Raw genomic sequence first — 18,929 nt, 5'->3', positions numbered from 1 at the left:
GGTGCCAACTGTTAAGTATAAAAATGATAGCAGGCCTGTTCATCTCCGCGAGTTTACATCGAAAACAAAACACGCACGGTGGCCCAACAGGATACTATTCGACAAGGCCTCACATACGAGCGAACATTGACTCACGCACGCGTATTCTGTGTATGATGGAAGAAAATAAAGAAAATGGTGTACTAAATACTGTGCAGTATTTAACTGCCTAAATAATAATAAAAACACAGAATGTACTTTTTTAAGTTGCCTCAAGACACTGAGAGGTAAATAAGTAGTTAATATTATTCATGATAATTCATCCTATATAATGTATTTCCTCCGCCATTTTACGCAGTTTGGCACCTCACGTCACATCATTTTACCGAAGTCAGCCCTATAGCTTCGGCGCAGTGCCGATCACTGACGTTTGTCAACAAAATGGTGCTTGACTCTTGAGACAGGCTAAATTACACCATATTGTGAATGACATTGAGCATACATTTTTTTAAATACCTTCGCGAAGTAAAACTTCTGTACGTAGTACTTATTATTATTCTGTGACGATAGCCCTCATTGCTGAGTTTTAGGTTTTACTCACCGGTCGGCAGCGGTCTGAGACGCCATGCAAGTATGATGCAACAACGCTAATGCGTGTATAGCGACGCCTGCACTAGCTAGATGTACTAGCTTATGTATAGCGTCGATGTGCGCAGGAGTATCGGAAAGACGGTCTTTGTTCGCGAATGGGTACGCGCGTTTGACGCCCGTTAGTATGGCGGACATTAGACGAGAGTCGATGTCTCCCTGGAATCATAATCATAATATCTTTATTGCTTCATGTGGTACAAACAAGGTATTAAAAATAAAATAGTCCCAGAACATGAGCCCTGTGAGGGCATTGCAACATCATACATAATATTAATTAAGCTTAACCTAAATTATTTTAATAAATGCAAATTCAAATTAATTTTTGAGATCATACAATTCTTTCAAAGAGTAAAAACATTTCTTTAATAATCATTCCTTCAATTCTTTACGTTACATTAAATTAAATAAAAATATAAATAAATCAGAATGTCAAGATATATCATACAATTTTAATTTTCATTCGGCTTTCGGTTCGGCAGCAGCATTGGTTTGGCCGAAACATTAATTCTACGTCTTGGTAGAATTAAAGGTTCGGCTGGGCAAAGGTTTTTCACAACGACTGGTCCTGCCACGCCCGCATATTACAACCTAAAGGTTGTGTTAGGTTGTCGTCGATCCACCAAGTGGAAGGCATACACAACTATTTCCTTTTTTTTATGCATAACATTATTTGACCGCAATCGCACCTGATGTTAAGTGAGATGCAGTCTAGGATGGTACATATCTGCCCTGTAAAAGTGCCTATTCACTCTCGCCTTGAAAAAGCCCGGATTATAGTGTTCGGGATAGACAGCAGGAGGCAACGATTTCCAAATCCTAGCTATTCAAATTATAAAAGAACTAGCTGCACCCGCGACTTCGTACGCGTGAAAACCTGTTTTTGCATAATTTTTCATTGTTCCTCTGCTCCTATTACTCGTATCGTGATGGTATATAGCCTATAGCCTTCCTCGATAAATGATCTTTCTAACACTGAAAGAATTTTTCAAATCAGACCAGTAGTTCCTGAGATTAGCGCGTTCAAGTAAACAAACAAACAAACTCTTCAGCTTTATAATATTAGTATAGAAGTATAGATTATCGAATCGCTTAGTGCGAGCTGTGGAGTGTGGGTTGATCCTGAGAATAGTATAAGGTTATTTTTCTGGAATTACATAGTCATAATATTTTCTACAATAAGGTTAATTACTTTACCTTTTTAATCGAAGCCTTGAAGAATGAGAAGTAGATCCTGATGAGGTTCTCCGCTATTTTGGAGTCGTCCTTGCCCAAGAAGAACTGATTCAAGAAACACACGCCGTAGTACTGCGCACGCGGCGATATGTTGGTCCTAGAACGAAACAAAATAAGTCAGAAATATATGTCACGGTTAATGTGATAAAATGAAAATTATGAATAATAACCGGTTATTATGAATAATTACCGACAGTCACGGTAAAAGTGATAAATTAATAACATTTAACAGTGATTATTTAATAATTCAACCTTAGTACTAACAAATATCATAAAAGAGAACAACATCTTGTGTACATGCTCTTGTACAGCCAAAATTTTTGAACGTTTTGATATCATATAATTTGGCATAATGAGTTTGGAATGTTTCTTGCATAATATTACTTTTCCATGATGCCCATAACATAATGTTTTGATTTAAAGTGAAAAATAGGTTAAGGCACAACCACATAAAATTCAAAACCGTTTAGCTTACACCGTGGTCTATATCTGAAAAATAGCTACAAACCTGAACAGCATTTTCTCAATCTCAGCCAAGACCACAGACTTCATGTTGGGATGGTTGTACAGCAGTTGGCACAGGTGGTATATTACCTTCGATGCAACTGACTGTGACGGGTCTCCCAGTTTGTTGATTATGTTCGTTAGGAGCATCTGAAATATAGGTCCAAATGCAATAAATATTCTTGGGCTTACATCTATGTGATAAAAGTCTGAAACTAAACACAGCTTGTACTATGAATTCAGTTAGCGTCAAACAATTCGTGACACTCAAAGTGGCGAAAACGTTAAGGGGGTGCAGCGCCGACGAAAAATTACGATTTGCTAGCCGAGATAGCGGTGGCGCAACGAACTAACACGATCGCACACGAACTACTTTACAGAGTAGAGACAAAAGAGACTCAATACAGAGTAAAAACACGTATTTCACTAATTTTGCTAAACAAAACGTGAGTTTATAATACTTTAATTAGGAAAAAGGAAGGATTTGATTTTTTGTTGGTATTGCTGCGAAAATTCTTACACAATAAAAATCCTAACTAATATTGATTCTTCTGATGAACAAAGGCGTTAAAAAAGTTTCGAAAAAGAGTATTTTTCCTAGACGTTCAATTCAAATAGGCTGTTAACGTAGCGTCTTTCCATTCTATTGATGGTCTACAAGACGTATGTCCGGTCGCGCCTCACCTACGCGGCCCCAGCGTGGTACCCCCTCATCTCCCGAACCAACAAGGAGAAGATCCAGGCGCAGCAGAACGTGTCCCTCCGCGTCATCACCGGGGCGGGGCGATACGTCCGCAATGACGTCATTGCCCGGGACATCAACGTGGAGACAGTGGAGGAGTTCATCACGCGCCTGGCGCGGGTCATGTATGACCGCGCGGACAACGGCCCCCACTGCCATCTCCACAACATCGCGCCTACACCAGCCCGCCCCCCGGGCAACCGCCCCCTCCCCCGGGACCTCCTGCTGCCAGAAGCAGAGGACGCCGACACCACCCAGCCTGCGGCGCCTGCGAGACCCGTCTCCGCACCAGCCGCCACAGCACCAGCAGTCACAGCACCAGCTGTCGCAGCACCGAAGCCCCGCTTCAAATCTGTCTGTCTGTCTGTCTGTCTGTCTGTCTGTTACGCTTTCCCGCTTAAACCTCGCAACCGATTTTGATGAAATTTGGCATAGAGATAGTTTGAGTCCCGGGAAAGAACATAGGATAGTTTTTATCCCGGTTTTTGAAACAGGGACGCGCGCGATAAAGTTTTTCTGTGACAGACAAAATTCCACGCGGGCGAAGCCGCGGGCGGAAAGCTAGTTAACTATAAAATAAGTAAAATATTTTTTCGTAACAATCGAAGTCATAACAAAAGAGATACAATTTGCATGCTCTGCGCTCTACACTACTCTGTAAAGGATTGACAAACACACATTTGACACTTGACAGCTACGATAAAGCAAAACGCCTGATGATTTCTTCACGGCAAAGTTTTTTTGGGAAAATCAAAAATTCTCAATATTAATGCATTAATACCAAAAACGAAAAAGGGGGCGACCTTCAAAATATTAATTTAAACATTTCCATATAAAAATTATTGCTTCATACGTTAAATTAACAAAGTTCTCGAAGAAATAAATTTTCCATATGTCTGCATTTTAAATGTTGTTTATCAATTTTTTACGTATTTATTCAAAATTTCGAAAAGGCGGCGACCTAGATCAAGGATTGGGCTACCCTACACAAGTTATTTTGATGTATTTAAGTCACTAATCGCAGAGCACTCGTGATTTAAAAATATGACAATTTTAAGGATTCTGTGCAGGACCCCCTTAACAAACTTAATCCGTAACAAAGGCGGGTTGCGAACTTTTTGGCTACTTTTACTTAGTATTTGAAGCTCAGACATATCGGAATCTTTAATACTCAATACTTTATTGCATCCATAATGTTTAGGCAGTCTCCCGCGTTAAGAAATCTAAGTGTCTCGAGTTTGTCCCTCGAAAAATAAGGTACATAATAATGAGTATTTCCAGGGGTTTTGGGGATAACGTTTTTCATGTGAGTATTTGAATTTTTAAACAGTAACTCATAACAGAATTTTTTACATATTTAGAATATGTTAAGAGCTAGAATTATATTACCTTTTCTCTCTCCGGGTGATGCATAAGCAGATAAGACATGGCGCTGACGGCTTTCTCCTTGTTCGCTTCCACCGAGTCGTGCGCAAACTTGTTCAACGCTTCCACGTAAGCTGGGAAAGTACAGAACATGTTAGGAAGTAAACTAAAAAAAATCATAAATATAACAAGTATTTAAAGTTCCAAAACATAATAAGTAATTATGAGCAATTGCAGTAGATTGATGTGATCATTTTATAAACTATGAAGAAAAAGAAATCTCTGTCCACTTTATAAGAATTTTGGGTTAAATAAACAAATTTTCTTTCTTTTCTCTTGTGACTGAAAACAGATTGAAGTCATAACATGAGTTTATGCTACTAAATCCAAACAACTTTTGAAAACATAATAATGCTTTGAAGGTTTTTAAATTTCGCGTTCCATCCATTATATGTGACACCACCAACACCCAGACTGTATGTAACCACAGTTTTCTACGAAATGTCAAGCTCATTGGTGTATCAAGCTCATTGCTCTAGGGTTCTTTTTCAAGGGGGGCCTTGGCCATAGTATCATAGCCCATGAGTTAGTACTATCAACTATAATCTTCAAATTGGTAGCCCAACAAGCACCACAACGTTTCATACATTTTGACTGTCAGCGCCGACGGTCAGCGGGCGTCAGCGCGATGCTAAAACCAGCATAAGTACTTATGTACTACATAATGAACATCACTTTAGAGTGTCCACAGCTCTCATTTTAATGTTGCTATACTTACTTCCGTACAACTCCTTGAGCTGGTCCTCATAGTGCCACAGCTTGAGTATGTTCCTGCGCGCCTGTTTATTGCCTGAAGTCATCTCGTCCAGGTGGCCCAGTGGGTGCTGCTCGAGTGTTCGCAGCTTCGCATCAGGGATTAGCAGCTCGGATATTAGGAGCTCTGACAGTGCATCTGGTGGAAGGAATTATTAATATAGTAAATTAGTTTGTTTATCTTATAAAATCATTTTACTATAGTCTGGTCTGCGAGCACGTAGAATTTTGTCCAATGACCCCAAGCTACCCATCCTTATCGCTCGCGCGTAATTATTATATTGTCGCGCTCGCACACTCACTGCGGGCGCCCGTCGCACAGTCGCGACAGAAATATAATTACGCGCGAGCGTTTAAGATAGCTTGGGGTCATTGGACAAAATTCTACGTGTTCGGTGACCAGACTTTAGTAAGAACATAAGATAAGAACATTCTGAAAACTTAACTATTGAAGCCAAGTCATGTGAAATAGTGAATTTACTGTATTGGATTTCTGTAAAAATAGGCTTAAGCTTGAAAATAATCAAATAATTTAGGACTAAGTGATTACTGGAATATTCAATTGGTTAGGAATATTATTGTTTTTAGGTAATTACCTATAACAATGATTCCATCCTTTTTCTTGGCTGGTTTGACACTGTTGACAAGATTTCTGAGTGCTGTCAAGTTGTAGAGAGGGTTATCCTGGAAAAGTATAGCAAAAAATTACTTGCATGTCCCAAAACAGATACGTTTTAACTGTTAAAGATGATACAAGCATTGAAAACTCTTACAACTATCTGATATGCCCTGCTGTATTTCAATTATTTACAAGAGAATCAATATTTTAAAATAAATAGTCAATGTCCTGACGTGTTCAGTTAATTTAAACAAGAAGTTGTGAACTTTAGTAAATAAAATATTATAAACATTATGGGCATTTCTGTATTTCCATGATAATTTGAAATTTATTACCTGAATCAATATTGTGGCTGCTGCTACCCTGTCTCCTATAGCTCCTTTGTTCAACAGAGTCCTAGCCCACTGCTGGTCGGATGAACCACTTCTGTTTGATTCTGAAATATAAGATAGATTTGCTTTTGTTAGTAAACACACATTTTGTGGAATAAGACTAAAAACTTGATATAAAACTCAAGACCTAATTAAGTAACCAAGCCAGAGATTGGTTTAATTTTGATAACAATCTTATTAAGTTTTTTTTATTAAAGGCTTATTTTTAGCTCACACTATATCAGGTCATGAATTGTATTATAATTGTTAAAAGAGCTATTCTACTGAACAGGGAGGGAACAGACCTTTTTAGCCACATTTGTTGACATTATCTACATACAGGTTGTCCCAAAATTTGCATGTCACATTGACACCAGAGGTAAATGAGCTCAAGACGCATATAACAAGTATTTTAAGTCCATTTTTAAAAATAACTAATAAGAGTCATATTTCAAAACTCATTAAACTTTTCTATGAACATGAATAAATAAAATTGGTCATATCTTAAACTTTGAAACTTTTCTATGGACATATTAAGCTTGTTTGATGCGTCTTAGACTCAGCTACCTCCAGTGTCAGTGAAGTGTTAATTTGGGGACACCCTGTATATCTAGTCCTCACATTATTAGAAACAAGACTTACTGGTTTCGTATGCCGCTGTGTCACCATGCAGTGCACTACTTGCTTCCTTTCGCACTTCTTCTATCTGTTCTGGTGTAAGCACCTTTGTTATTGTACTGGGTTCTTCAGGGAGCTATGATAACAGAGTAAAATGTATTTAAACCGTAATTTAGACGACAAATCTCTCCTAATAATGTAAGATGAATATGTTTGAAATTGTTAAGTTCTGCCATTTTTCAACACGATCATTCAGTCTTCAAATAAGAGGACTTTAGTATTATTAAGAATCTTAGGTTTTTATTAAGAATATGCAGTATTTACCTGATGAAACCATTTCTTTTTCTCCTCATATTCGAGTGTCTCCGCAAAATGTTTTGCAATACCCTGACTTTTCTTTCCATCAGCATTTTTGTCAACTTTACCATAATTTGTGTAAGCTTCATCGACTAAAATATTTTCCTCAAACCTTTTGTGCTTCATTTTGATAAATTTATGTGAAAATTTTAAAATTTACAACACGTGAAATGCGCACCATGCTGTCAAAATTTGACATTTGAAAATGTCAGCTTGACAGTACTTTTTTTTATAAAAACTACCATTGTTTACGGAATTGAGAGCATGCTTAAATGCCAGAGTATGATTAAAGACCCAAAATTACCTAATCAACCATTGAGAGTTTTGGTTTTGAGAGGTAAATTATGATTTTCTACTCCTCCGCATAAGTATCCTACAAGGATTAAGAGAGGCTTCAGTCCTCATTTCAGCTGATAAACGTTTCAATCAAATTGGGAATAAATTGAAAATTAATTGAAAAGAATAGCAACACTAATTTAGGCGTGTCAAATATAAATTGCATTAGATTTTGAACACTAACTCCTATACATACGGTTCAATTTAAATTTAGATTTAACTACTATTTTGACGATTTGTCATCATTACTCAAACGTCAATTTAAAAAAAAAAACTTGCGGGGATAGTGGTTTTATCGCAGGTGGAAATATTGTAAATATTTCGAAAAGAAACCAATATTTTGTCTAATAATCAATCCAAAATACAACAATGGATGACCAAGGAAGGAAAGTCATTGTTTGCGACAACGGAACAGGTGTAAGTTGATGGAAAATCTCAAGTTATCAACGCTGTGATAAGCTCACTGAATCATCACATCCTAAAGGAAAATATTCTGTTTCTAGTTCGTAAAATGTGGATACGCTGGCAGCAACTTCCCCGCGTTCATATTCCCGTCGATGGTAGGCAGGCCTATCATCAGAGCGGAGAACAAAATCGGAGATATTGATGTTAAGGTTGGTGCACTCATTCTTTGCTGGAGATCTCAACATAAAATTATCACACAGTTTAGGTTTATATTATCCTCTTTGGATGTTACTTAACATGTATCAGTTATCTGTATGCTAAAGATAAGTTATTAAATGCAATATAAAGTTATTATTATATTGACAGACAAACCATTTGCAAAATTAACCAAATTTAATCCTTATTTCCTGTTAATCTACATAATTACAGTGCCAATAGCAATCAGGCACTATAGTGATTGTGTAAGATCTTTTTCTAATGTTGTGGAAAGACAATTTCTAAACAGAATTAAATGTTACAGGATATTTGTATTGGAGTAAGTTACAAACCGTTTAAGCATGTGTTTTTACATCTAACATTGTGTTTTCGGCATGAATAACCTGTCAGAATTGATCAGAATTCTATAAGATGTCTCAAAATAACAAATTGAATTTGTATGAAACTAATTGTATTGATTTGTATGGGTTTGTCTTATGTCCCTGAATGAAAACACTTCTATTACCTAAAATAAGACCCAGTTTATTGATTAATTATATAAAACACATAAAAGTGACACAGTGAGCACAAAATATAGCGTTGAGAATAACTTGCTGTATGCCAATTTTTTTTCAAAAAGAGATTGCTGTTGAAAACTTTATTTTCCAGTCATTACACAAAATATAATATTAATAACTTCCTCGAAAGTTAGAATATCTAACTGAACTGTTAAATATCTAGGGATGTCTGTAGTTTACGCCTAAACTAGTAGGCNTTAAGGCCAGCAGTGCTGCTTGGCTGTCTGAGTTGATGTAGATGTGTTGATCCTGGAGCTTCCTTTCCAAGTTTATCTCTGCACATTTGTTTATGGCAAAGACCTCGGCTTGGAAGATTGAGGCTTCAGTCCCCATGTTTAGGCTTACTTTGAGCTTAGGCCTCTCTCCGTAGATCCCGCAACCTACATTATTTTCCTTTTTGGATCCGTCCGTGTACCAGACGTGACTACCTTCCTTAAATGACATTTGGCCTTCTAGCCATTTGTCTCTAGGAGGTATGTTTACGGAATATAGTTTGGTGAAGTTACATTCCGTATGCATGTCGACACTGGGCATGCACAGAAGTTTGTTTTCAAGTACTGATTCCTTGAGTCTTATCAGATTTTGAGAAGCCCATCTGACTTTCGTGCGGGTGCAGATTCTATATGTGCTCTGCTTGGCTTCTTTTTGCACATGCATATGCAGTGGTAAAAGTGGTGAGTTTGTTAGTAAGTTATCTAAAATATTGACTATTATTTTCCTCAGGACTTAATGGTAGGAGATGAAGCCTCCCAGCTCAGATCCATGCTGGAAGTCAGCTACCCCATGGAGAATGGGGTAAGTTTCTTTTGAATAACATAAATATAAATATTGCTCTATCAATCCTCTTAGCGCAGCGTAGGACGTCTACCCACAAGGTGGACCGACGACCTCATAAAGGTAGCGGGAAGGCGCTGGATGCAGGCCGCGACCAACCGGCCATTGTGGAAATCATTGGGAGAGGTCTATGATCAGCAGTCCTATGGTTGAAAATGATGATGATGATGAATCCACTTAGACAAAGTAACATGCGTGACAAATTGACTGGAAGAGATTGCCTAAATATACGACTGCATTTTCAAGCCTTTTTAAATGCATAAAGCATATTTATTTATTTCATAGAAACCAACAGCGATACATTGAAAATGTTAGTTATAAGATTTATAGACAGACATTTATTTAGTTCTATAAAGAGAATACATCCATTTGTTACTTTCCTTCCTATTAGGTCAATCATGATTTTAGCAGCCCATGCAGGAGTGTTTTGTATTTAAGTACCTATGTTTCTCCTTAGCGCAAACTATTCATCCTATTCAGATGAATAAGGTGTCAGCCTAGGCGCAGACCACCGATTTTTCGTCGGTCGATAGTTTAGTCGGGCAGTTAATCAATATGGGATGGGCATGTATGGAAGTGCGCACATTGCACCGATTTGATATCGGCCGATTCTTCATACAAATTAAAATCGAGCCCAACTATCGGCCAACTAAAAGATGGTGGTCGGCGCCTAGGCTTAATCGATTCGTTACTATGGCCTAGGTAACATAGGCTACATTTTAAGGTAGCTGAACAAAACGATCTTTCTCACAGTCAGTTTTAGTTTTATAACCTTGTCAATGTTCCCCAGGTGGTACGCAACTGGGAGGACATGTGCCACGTGTGGGACTACACCTTCGGGCCGAGCAAGATGAACGTGGACCCGCACGAGACCAAGATCCTGCTCACCGAACCGCCCATGAACCCCACCAAAAACAGGGAGAAAATGATTGAGGTAGGAGTCTTCTTTAATACCATAAAAGAGGCACCCGTTGAAAACCAGCGGAGCGGGCACCTTTTTGGCACAAAATACCTATATTTGTATATTTTAAATTTTGTTATTTAGATCTTGTTCTTTATTTTGTGTCAAATAAAGATTTTCTTTTTCTATATGCCGGGTCTCCAGCACGTGTTTTGCCCTACAAAATCAACAAAAATATGCCAACATTCAAATGTTTTTTTTAGGTAAATTTGTTTTTGTTGATTGTGTAGGACAATATTTTGCTGCGCGCTGGAGACCCGGCTTTAACTACACTATTCACGAAGTTGGCCGAAGTTAATCGAAGTAAGATAGTGCAGATATGCACTTAGCTTCAAACAACCTCGTTTAGCCTCCCCCCGACTTCCGATTGTTTGATTTTTAATGTCGAAGTGTGTGAAAGCGAGTAGTGTAGCTATGGTAAGGTTTCTAAAAACACAATATTATTATACAGGGTGGACCAAAAGTCTTTACTTATCAAACAACGATTTAAAAAAATCTAGATAAATTAGATAAAAACTGTTTATTCATTATGAAAGTATACATCCTGTTCCATCCTATACGAGTAACTGTAGTAGGATAGTAGGTAGGGATTCTGGCTCCCCCACACCCTCTGTATTCTGACTGCCATTTTACGATTACAAGACCGGCCGGATATCCGAAACCTATCAATTATCCGGCCAAATATGCAGATTCATGAATGAAACCGAATAAACAATTTATTCAATTCTAATTTCTAGTATTTTTTGTTCTAGGTGATGTTCGAGAAATACGGTTTCGACAGCGCGTACATAGCCATACAGGCGGTGCTCACCCTGTACGCCCAAGGACTTATATCTGGCGTGGTGGTGGATTCAGGTATGTCAAAAATGTACAAACGTTGGCAAGTCAAGGTGTACGGGTAGTGCGAATAGAGACGGTTTTGCAACAATTTTTTTGTTATCTATTGGCCAAGAGAAAAGAAATCTGCAGTCTGCGGGGAGTTAAGGATCTCTTTCACCATCTATGAATTAAGTCCTAAGTAGTTACTTCCTGATTGACACTGATTCACATATTCAATATCCACTAGGTTTTTTTATGCATAACAAACAAGGCTGGTATTTGACCACAATCGCACCTAGTGTTAGGCGGTATGCAGTCTAGGATGGTACATATCTGCCCTGTAAGTGCCTATTCACTCTCGCCTTGAAAAGGCACGGATTGTAGTCTTCGGGAAAGACAGCAGCAGGCAACGAATTTCAGTCCCTAGCTTTTCGCATTATAAAAGAGTCATCGAAGTGCGGTTGTCTTGTCAATGTCATGGTTTCGTTGCTACTCGTGACTAAGTAACTTGTAGCCTACTTGACACTTTACTCAGAGATAGTGTACGAGGCCTTAAATGACCTGATGATGATGACTTTGTTTCAGGCGACGGCGTGACGCACATTTGTCCTGTGTACGAGGAGTTCGCTCTCCCGCATCTAACCAGGAGGTTAGACATCGCGGGCCGGGACATCACTAGATACCTCATCAAGGTAAGGATTCGATCCTCAAGGTACAAGTTCGTAAGGTAATCCACGCGGCGACACTGTGTGCTTACCATGAGTTTACGTTAGGTGAGCTCGCTAGCGAGTGCGTCAAAAAAAATAAAAATCTATGAAGATTTTAGTTCTTGAAAGTTTCCGCTACATGCTGCAATCCGTCATACATTTAATGTCACCCAGGCTAAAATGCGCGCGGTGATAAAATCTTATCGATAATTTTAGATGACAAATGTATGGGCTTATCGCGTAAAATCGATAAAATAGCGCGATAAAAACTTAAAGCAGCGATCATCCTAGGCCTACTGATGTTGATAATGATGATTTTTTAACGCTGCAAGCCATAGTGACTGAGTTTCTTGCGCTGCTTCTTCTCAGCACTGGTCCATTTATTGTCCCGAAGCAGTGGTAGGGTTAATACTGGGACGTGTACAAGTGCTTTTTAAAAGCCTACTTGCATAAATAAATAAGTTTTTTGAAGTTTTATTTAGGTTTTATGCAGGCCGCTACCAACCGTGCGATGTGGAAGTCATTGGGGGAGGCCTGTAAGATGTGGTGTCAAAGTAAGTCTGATGTCAAGATATTGTCAGACAACTACGCCGTATCAACCGCTGATGGGATTTATTGAAAGACGTGTATTAGCTGCCGAATGCTTTATTGCACTGATTGTAAAAACTTAGAACTACCAAAATCCCAAATGTAGGTCAGGCGCAGCTGGCCAAAGTGCATGAATAAAATGCAAGTCAACAATACAACGTACAAGGCCTATGTTCAGCAATGGACGTCCTGTGGCTGAAATGTTGATGATGATGAGGTTTTTTATTGATTGTGTTGTTTCAGCTGCTTTTGCTTCGTGGTTACGCCTTCAACCACTCAGCGGACTTCGAGACAGTCCGCATGATGAAGGAGAAGTTATGCTACATCGGCTACAACATCGAACAGGAGCAGAAGCTAGCGTGGGAGACCACGGTGCTGGTCGAACCTTATGTGGTGAGTGGTTGAGTGCATTTTGCAATGGCAGTGAGAGCTGAAGGATTTTGGAGTAATATAATTTTAATTATAAGGTTCTGTGATCTTATACTTGTGTGCAAATACGACAGCTATTATTGTGTTTTCTTTTACTTAAAAGTTTACAGTTTTTTTTTAAATCAAGAATTTTGTGTATTTTGATAGATGTTCTTTAGAGTGCACTTTAGCAACTTTAAAGTAATTATGTTGCCGTATAATCGTTTGTAATCGATTATCCCCCTAACTGTCCAAAATAACAGATTTTTATGACTTTATCGAGTATCGATTTAGTATCTTAGTTTACGATAGCCTATTTTGATTAACTGGTAATTTTGGTCTCAATTAAACTAACTTACTAACTTTTAGACAAATTCAAAAATATTCTCCTCTCTTCTAATGGCCGTAGCCTACAGAGGGCTTAGTGAATTTACATCAAACGTCGTCACTAGCGAGCGTGTTAAAAAATATATGAAGATTCAAGTTCTTGAAAGTGTCCGCTAGGGGCGCTGTACGTAGAATCCGTCATACATTTCATGTCCCTATTTTACGCATTCGACATCGAATGCGTTTCATGTAAATTCACACTACGCCCACTAGTCCCATATCTAGTTTTGAAGTAGCAATAAGCGAGTGTTTACGCGTCGGCCGTTTGGTGTAGTGGTTCGGAACGGACTACTGTGCCGAGAGGTCCCGGGTTCGATTCCCGGCCGGGCACAAATTACTGTGTTACTATGTATAATATGTGTGTATTTACAAAAAAAAAAGTATATTATATCCGTTGTCTAGTGCCCATAGTACAAGCTTTGCTTAGTTTGGGGCTAGAAGCGTAGTGTAAAACGTCCAAGGATATTTATTTATTTAATACAGACATGTAGAGGCTCCTTAAGAGCAAAATGACGATTTGTAAGAACTATTTATTAGTCTAAACAAATAAATAAATTTTGACTTTGAAATATTCCAGCTGCCGGACGGGCGGGTGATCAAAGTGGGCGGCGAGCGGTTCGAGGCTCCCGAGGCCTTGTTCCAGCCGCACCTCATCAATGTAGAGGGACAGGGCATCGCTGAGCTCGTCTTCAACACCATACAGGTACGAGAACATATTATAGGAAGGTACAGACAGACATACAAAACTCATACAACTAAATTATTTTTGCAAATAGGCTTTTTAAAAAGCACTTACAACAGATGAAATCAAATATTTTTATTGCATAATGTAGGTCGTTCGTTTCAGCCAAATGACGTCCACTGCTGGACAAAGGCCTCCCCCAAGGTTTTCCACAATGAACGGTCCTGCGCTGCCCGCATCCAGGCTCTTCCCGCGACCTTTACCAGATCGTCGGTCCACCTAGTAGGAGGCCTGCCCACGCTACGTCTTCCAGCCCGTGGTCGCCACTCGAGAACTTTTCTGCCCCAACGGCCATCGTCTCTACGAGCTATGTGCCCCGCCCACTGCCACTTGATTTTAGCAATTCTGCGAGCTATGTCGGTTACTTTGGTATAATGTAGGTACTACTTAAATAAACCACGGAAACCTCGGCGCACTTAAGGGACTCCTATTTAGGTTTAAATAAGACGTCAATTACTGGTACATACAGCAGGTCCCTCAATAAAATATTGTTTGTCGTAGATGTTTATGAAAAATAGTGCTTCAGAAACGTGGTGACTTGTTCAGTGATTGATTTATTGTACAAAACTGAAATAATCCTAACACTGACACATTTGTGTCCAGAGTCATCCAAAATCGGTTTCCTTTGACAGTTTGACAGCTCGTGGTTGTTCCTTTATTCCGAAGGAATATTAACATCATACCAATGGGCGTGTAAACTTTAAATTTGGTAGGAGCCCGTAACGAGGTAAAATGGAGTCCACGCGTACGAAGTCGCTGGCGGTCGTTAATAACACATACATCAGATTTTAATTTTATTTGTTGAGAAGAGTTGGATTTTATTTCTGACTCCTTTTCCTCTGTGATCAATGAGTTTGTATTTCCACCAGGCGGCCGACATAGACATGCGCAACGAGTTATACAAGCATATAGTCCTATCCGGGGGCTCCACCATGTATCCCGGGCTCCCGTCGCGGCTCGAGCGAGAGATCAAACAGCTGTACCTCGAGCGAGTCCTGCGCAACGACTGCGACAAGCTCGCCGTGAGTATACAGGGCGGCACAATAGCACCCGCCACAATAGCACCCGTCACAAATGCACCCGTCTCAATAGCACCTGTTACAATAGCACGTGTCTCAACAGCACCTGTCTCAATAGCACCTATCACAATAGCACCCGCCACAATAGCACCCGCCACAAGAGCACCCGACACAATAGCACCCGCCACAATAGCACCCGCCACAATAGTACCCGGGCTGCCTCGCGGCTCGGAACTAGGATTTCCAGTTTGGCCTACAATACAACCCATAGAGATATAGAGAGATGCCAACTAATGCGCCGAGTTCGAAACTCAGTGTCGCATTAGAAATGCTCACACACAAAGTAATCAAAATACGTGCTCATTATCCACTGCGGTATCAGTAATCAACGTTCGAATAATCTTTAGTACTGCGCAAGCAATGTAAACTGTTTACATTACGACGTCGCTGCTGTCATCATTGCTGTCACGAGCAATGTGTTCTGTTTTTGGGCATATTACCACAGAATAATATTAAGTACTACGTACAGAAGTTTTACTTCGCGAAGGTATTTATAAAAATGTATGCTCAATGTCATTAACAATATGGTGTAATTTAGCCTGTCTCAAGAGTCAAGCACCATTTTGTTGACAAACGTCAGTGATCGGCACTGCGCCGAAGCTATAGGGCTGACTTCGGTAAAATGATGTGACGTGAGGTGCCTAACTGCGGAAAATGGCGGAGGAAATACATGTCATGATTTAGCATGAAATCATGAATAATATTAACTACTTATTTACCTCTCAGTGTCTTGAGGCAACTTAAAAAAGTACATTCTGTGTTTTTATTATTATTTAGGCAGTTAAATATGTACTGCACAGTACACCATTTTCTTTATTTTCTTCCATCATACACAAGAATACGCGTGCGCGAGTCAATGTTCGCTCGTATGGGAGGCCATAGAGAAAAATAATACATAGGAAATGTGAGGCCTTGTCGAATAGTATCCTGTAGGTGGGCCAGCGTGCGTGTTTTGTTTTCGATGTAAACTCGCGGAGATGAACAGGCCTGATATTACTGCGACACCGGCCCCGCCCCCTTGTCACATCTCCCTTTAGTTTCTGTGATCTGTGATAATACCCAACCAGTAAAGATTGAGTCCCTTTATAAATAGGCTGTTTATTGCAGAAATTCAAGATCCGCATCGAGGACCCGCCTCGGCGCAAGGACATGGTGTTCATCGGAGGCGCAGTCCTGGCCGAGGTCTGCAAGAACCGGGACAACTTTTGGCTGTCGCGGAACGAGTACCAGGAACAGGTAATGGGAATAGGGTCATACCCCCAATGCGTCAAATCTCAAATACAAAAGACCGCAGAGATACTTAATCTATATATATAAAAGAAAGTCGTGTTAGTTACTTCGCTTATAACTCAAGAACGGCTGAACCGATTTAGCTGAAAATTGTCAGGGAGGTAGTTTAGAGCCAGGAAAAGGACATAGGATACTTTTTATCCCGTTCGAAATTAAAAAAAAGTTTGCTTATTTATTGCCATTAAGGCGGAACAAAGTTCGCCGGGTCAGCTAGTATTTTATACAGGGTGTTAGGTAAATGGGTATATGAGTCGACACTAGCCCATGTTAACATGGTCATATAAATGGTATGGTGAAGTCAGAAAATTGATATCTTCATTTTCTTCGGGCTAGTGTCGGCCCATATACCCATTTACCTAACACCCTGTATACAGTCGACAGCACATCAGACTTCACATTTAAATTGCAAAATAGCACCTTTTTGAACCAATAATTTCTACAAACTCTGTCATCGTTGAAAATTGAAATGGCTACATCGTAATGGATTTATCACACTTTATTCACCCAGGTGATATCACCCAGATGAACAAAGTGGAATAATCCATCGTGACACATCGTGATACCCCGGGCACATCGTGAAACGCCGGCACTTCATGATTTGGCTGGCCATATCGCGATGTGCCCAGTAAAAAGTCGGGTGGACCTTTTTCGATATTCCTAACGAAATATTGGGCGGATCATGAAGAAGAAGTATAAATGTTAAAAGAAGAATAGAAGTTGTTTATGCGAACAAAGATGGTGGCGTCACAACAGCTGATTTATTGGCTGTGATCCAACTGTCGGTTTTTTGACGAACATTTACATTGTTGTAGGCTCGTTGTATTTGCGCTGAGTTCGACCACTGCTCTTCTAGCGTAAACTCACCCTTAAGCATTCAAAGCACGAATGAACATGCATCTAACCAACGCTTATTTAATAATTTATTTACAAATCGGATTTTATAATTTTTTTTTGTATGAAAATTAAAAAAAATTAAATGATGATATCAAATTTCTGACTTCATCATACCATTTATATGACCATGTTAACATGGGCTAGTGTCGGCTAATATACCCATTTACCTAACACCTTGTATAAATATAACTCTTAAATTAACTGTCACTTGTTTTTTGATTCCAGGGTCTTGCCTGCCTAAGGAAGCTCGGGCCCAGAGCGAGTTAATGACAAATACTTGTAAATATAACCAAATCATTTATTAATCATTTCCATTTTTATGTAACGATGAGAACTGTATTACTTTAAGTTAAATTCTTAGACATAATTTGAATTATAGCGTATAACTGCCAAAATAAAATGTTCGTCATACTGTGTCACAATATAAATATATTAGCAAAAGGACACTTAGTTAAATGTAGAGAAATGTATGAAGAACACTAAAAACACGTCACATTATAATAAAAGACAAGTCATCAGTTAGCTTTTCACTAATAAACCAATAATAATAGCTTTTTACTATGAAATTCACTTACACTAAAAGTAAACTTAAATAATACTATAGATTGACTGCGTTTTTGGCGACACTGAAAATATAAATCAGGATTTTGAAGACTTAATTTAATTACTACAAAACCATTATTTTAGTCCTTCAACCCGTTTCAATTTATTGCGAAATAAGATTTCAATTGCTTTAAAATCTATGAAATTATAACTTAACTCAGTCAGTCATCGACATATTTTGACGTGATAGAACATTGGTTCCTAAAGTGGGGGGCGCGCCGCCCAGGGGAGGCGCAAAGACCTTTTAAGGGGGGCGCGGGCCGTCTGTGTACTTAAGTATGATAAACCTGCGACCGCTGAGAGAATGCATTCCAGACTGCTCAATACGACCATATGGCGTTTATCACACTGCGCCGACAGATTTAATCATTGTATGCAAGTACCTCAGTTTGTATAGAAAACACGCGCGGCACTTCACACTGACAACGCGTCCGCGCGCGTGAATTTTTATATGAAAATCACGCGCTCGGAGCTCGCGGCGGAGCGCGGCGCAGTGTGATAACCGCCTATTTATTGGTCGTATTGAGCAGTCTGGAATGATCTTGATTTGAGGAATTTTTTGTATGTTCGAAAGGGGGCGCGTCTGAAATAAGTTTGGGGACTAATGTGATGGAACATCAAATCTGAAGCACATTTGAAGTCTCTGAAGTATAGTTAAATAAATTCGTAAATAAGTGACGTCATTGGCCAAGTTTAGCGCTAGACATATAGTCAAATGAGTTGGTAAATAAGTGAGGTCACTGGCCAAGTTAAGCGCTAGACATATAGTCAAATGAGTTGGTAAATAAGTGACGTCATTGGCCAAGTTTAGCGCTAGACATATAGTCAAATGAGTTGGTAAATAAGTGACG

General features: G+C 39.3%; 2 protein-coding genes across 2 annotated transcripts; one reads left to right on the top strand and one right to left on the bottom strand.

The window, feature by feature from the left end:
• Positions 1-580: 580 nt before the first annotated feature.
• LOC114353839 (CCAAT/enhancer-binding protein zeta-like) lies at positions 581-7,451 on the bottom strand (the record flags this gene model as incomplete). The annotated part of the gene is made up of 9 exons (XM_028305963.1): positions 7,220-7,451; positions 6,920-7,031; positions 6,242-6,342; positions 5,884-5,971; positions 5,253-5,426; positions 4,499-4,608; positions 2,372-2,517; positions 1,825-1,960; positions 581-786 (listed from the first exon to the last, which is right to left on the bottom strand). Coding segments are annotated over exons 1-9 (1,232 nt in total), but the record flags the coding sequence as incomplete, so codon positions are not given.
• Positions 7,452-7,856: 405 nt separating this feature from the next.
• LOC114353840 (actin-related protein 2) lies at positions 7,857-18,359 on the top strand. The gene is made up of 11 exons (XM_028305964.1): positions 7,857-8,005; positions 8,092-8,202; positions 9,490-9,561; positions 10,391-10,534; positions 11,314-11,416; positions 11,966-12,072; positions 12,919-13,068; positions 14,048-14,173; positions 15,082-15,234; positions 16,399-16,527; positions 17,701-18,359. Exons 1-11 carry the CDS (start codon positions 7,958-7,960, stop codon positions 17,740-17,742), a joined length of 1,185 nt encoding a protein of 394 aa, XP_028161765.1. The 5' UTR covers positions 7,857-7,957; the 3' UTR covers positions 17,743-18,359.
• The last annotated feature ends 570 nt before the right edge of the window (positions 18,360-18,929 follow it).

This window comes from Ostrinia furnacalis, unplaced genomic scaffold (assembly GCF_004193835.3).
Source record: "Ostrinia furnacalis isolate ACB-3 unplaced genomic scaffold, ASM419383v2 OfSCF1828, whole genome shotgun sequence".
In the NCBI taxonomy this organism is placed as follows: Eukaryota; Metazoa; Arthropoda; class Insecta; order Lepidoptera; family Crambidae; genus Ostrinia; species Ostrinia furnacalis.
Note: the sequence above shows the minus strand (reverse complement) of the source record. Positions and strands in the feature narration are given on the sequence as shown.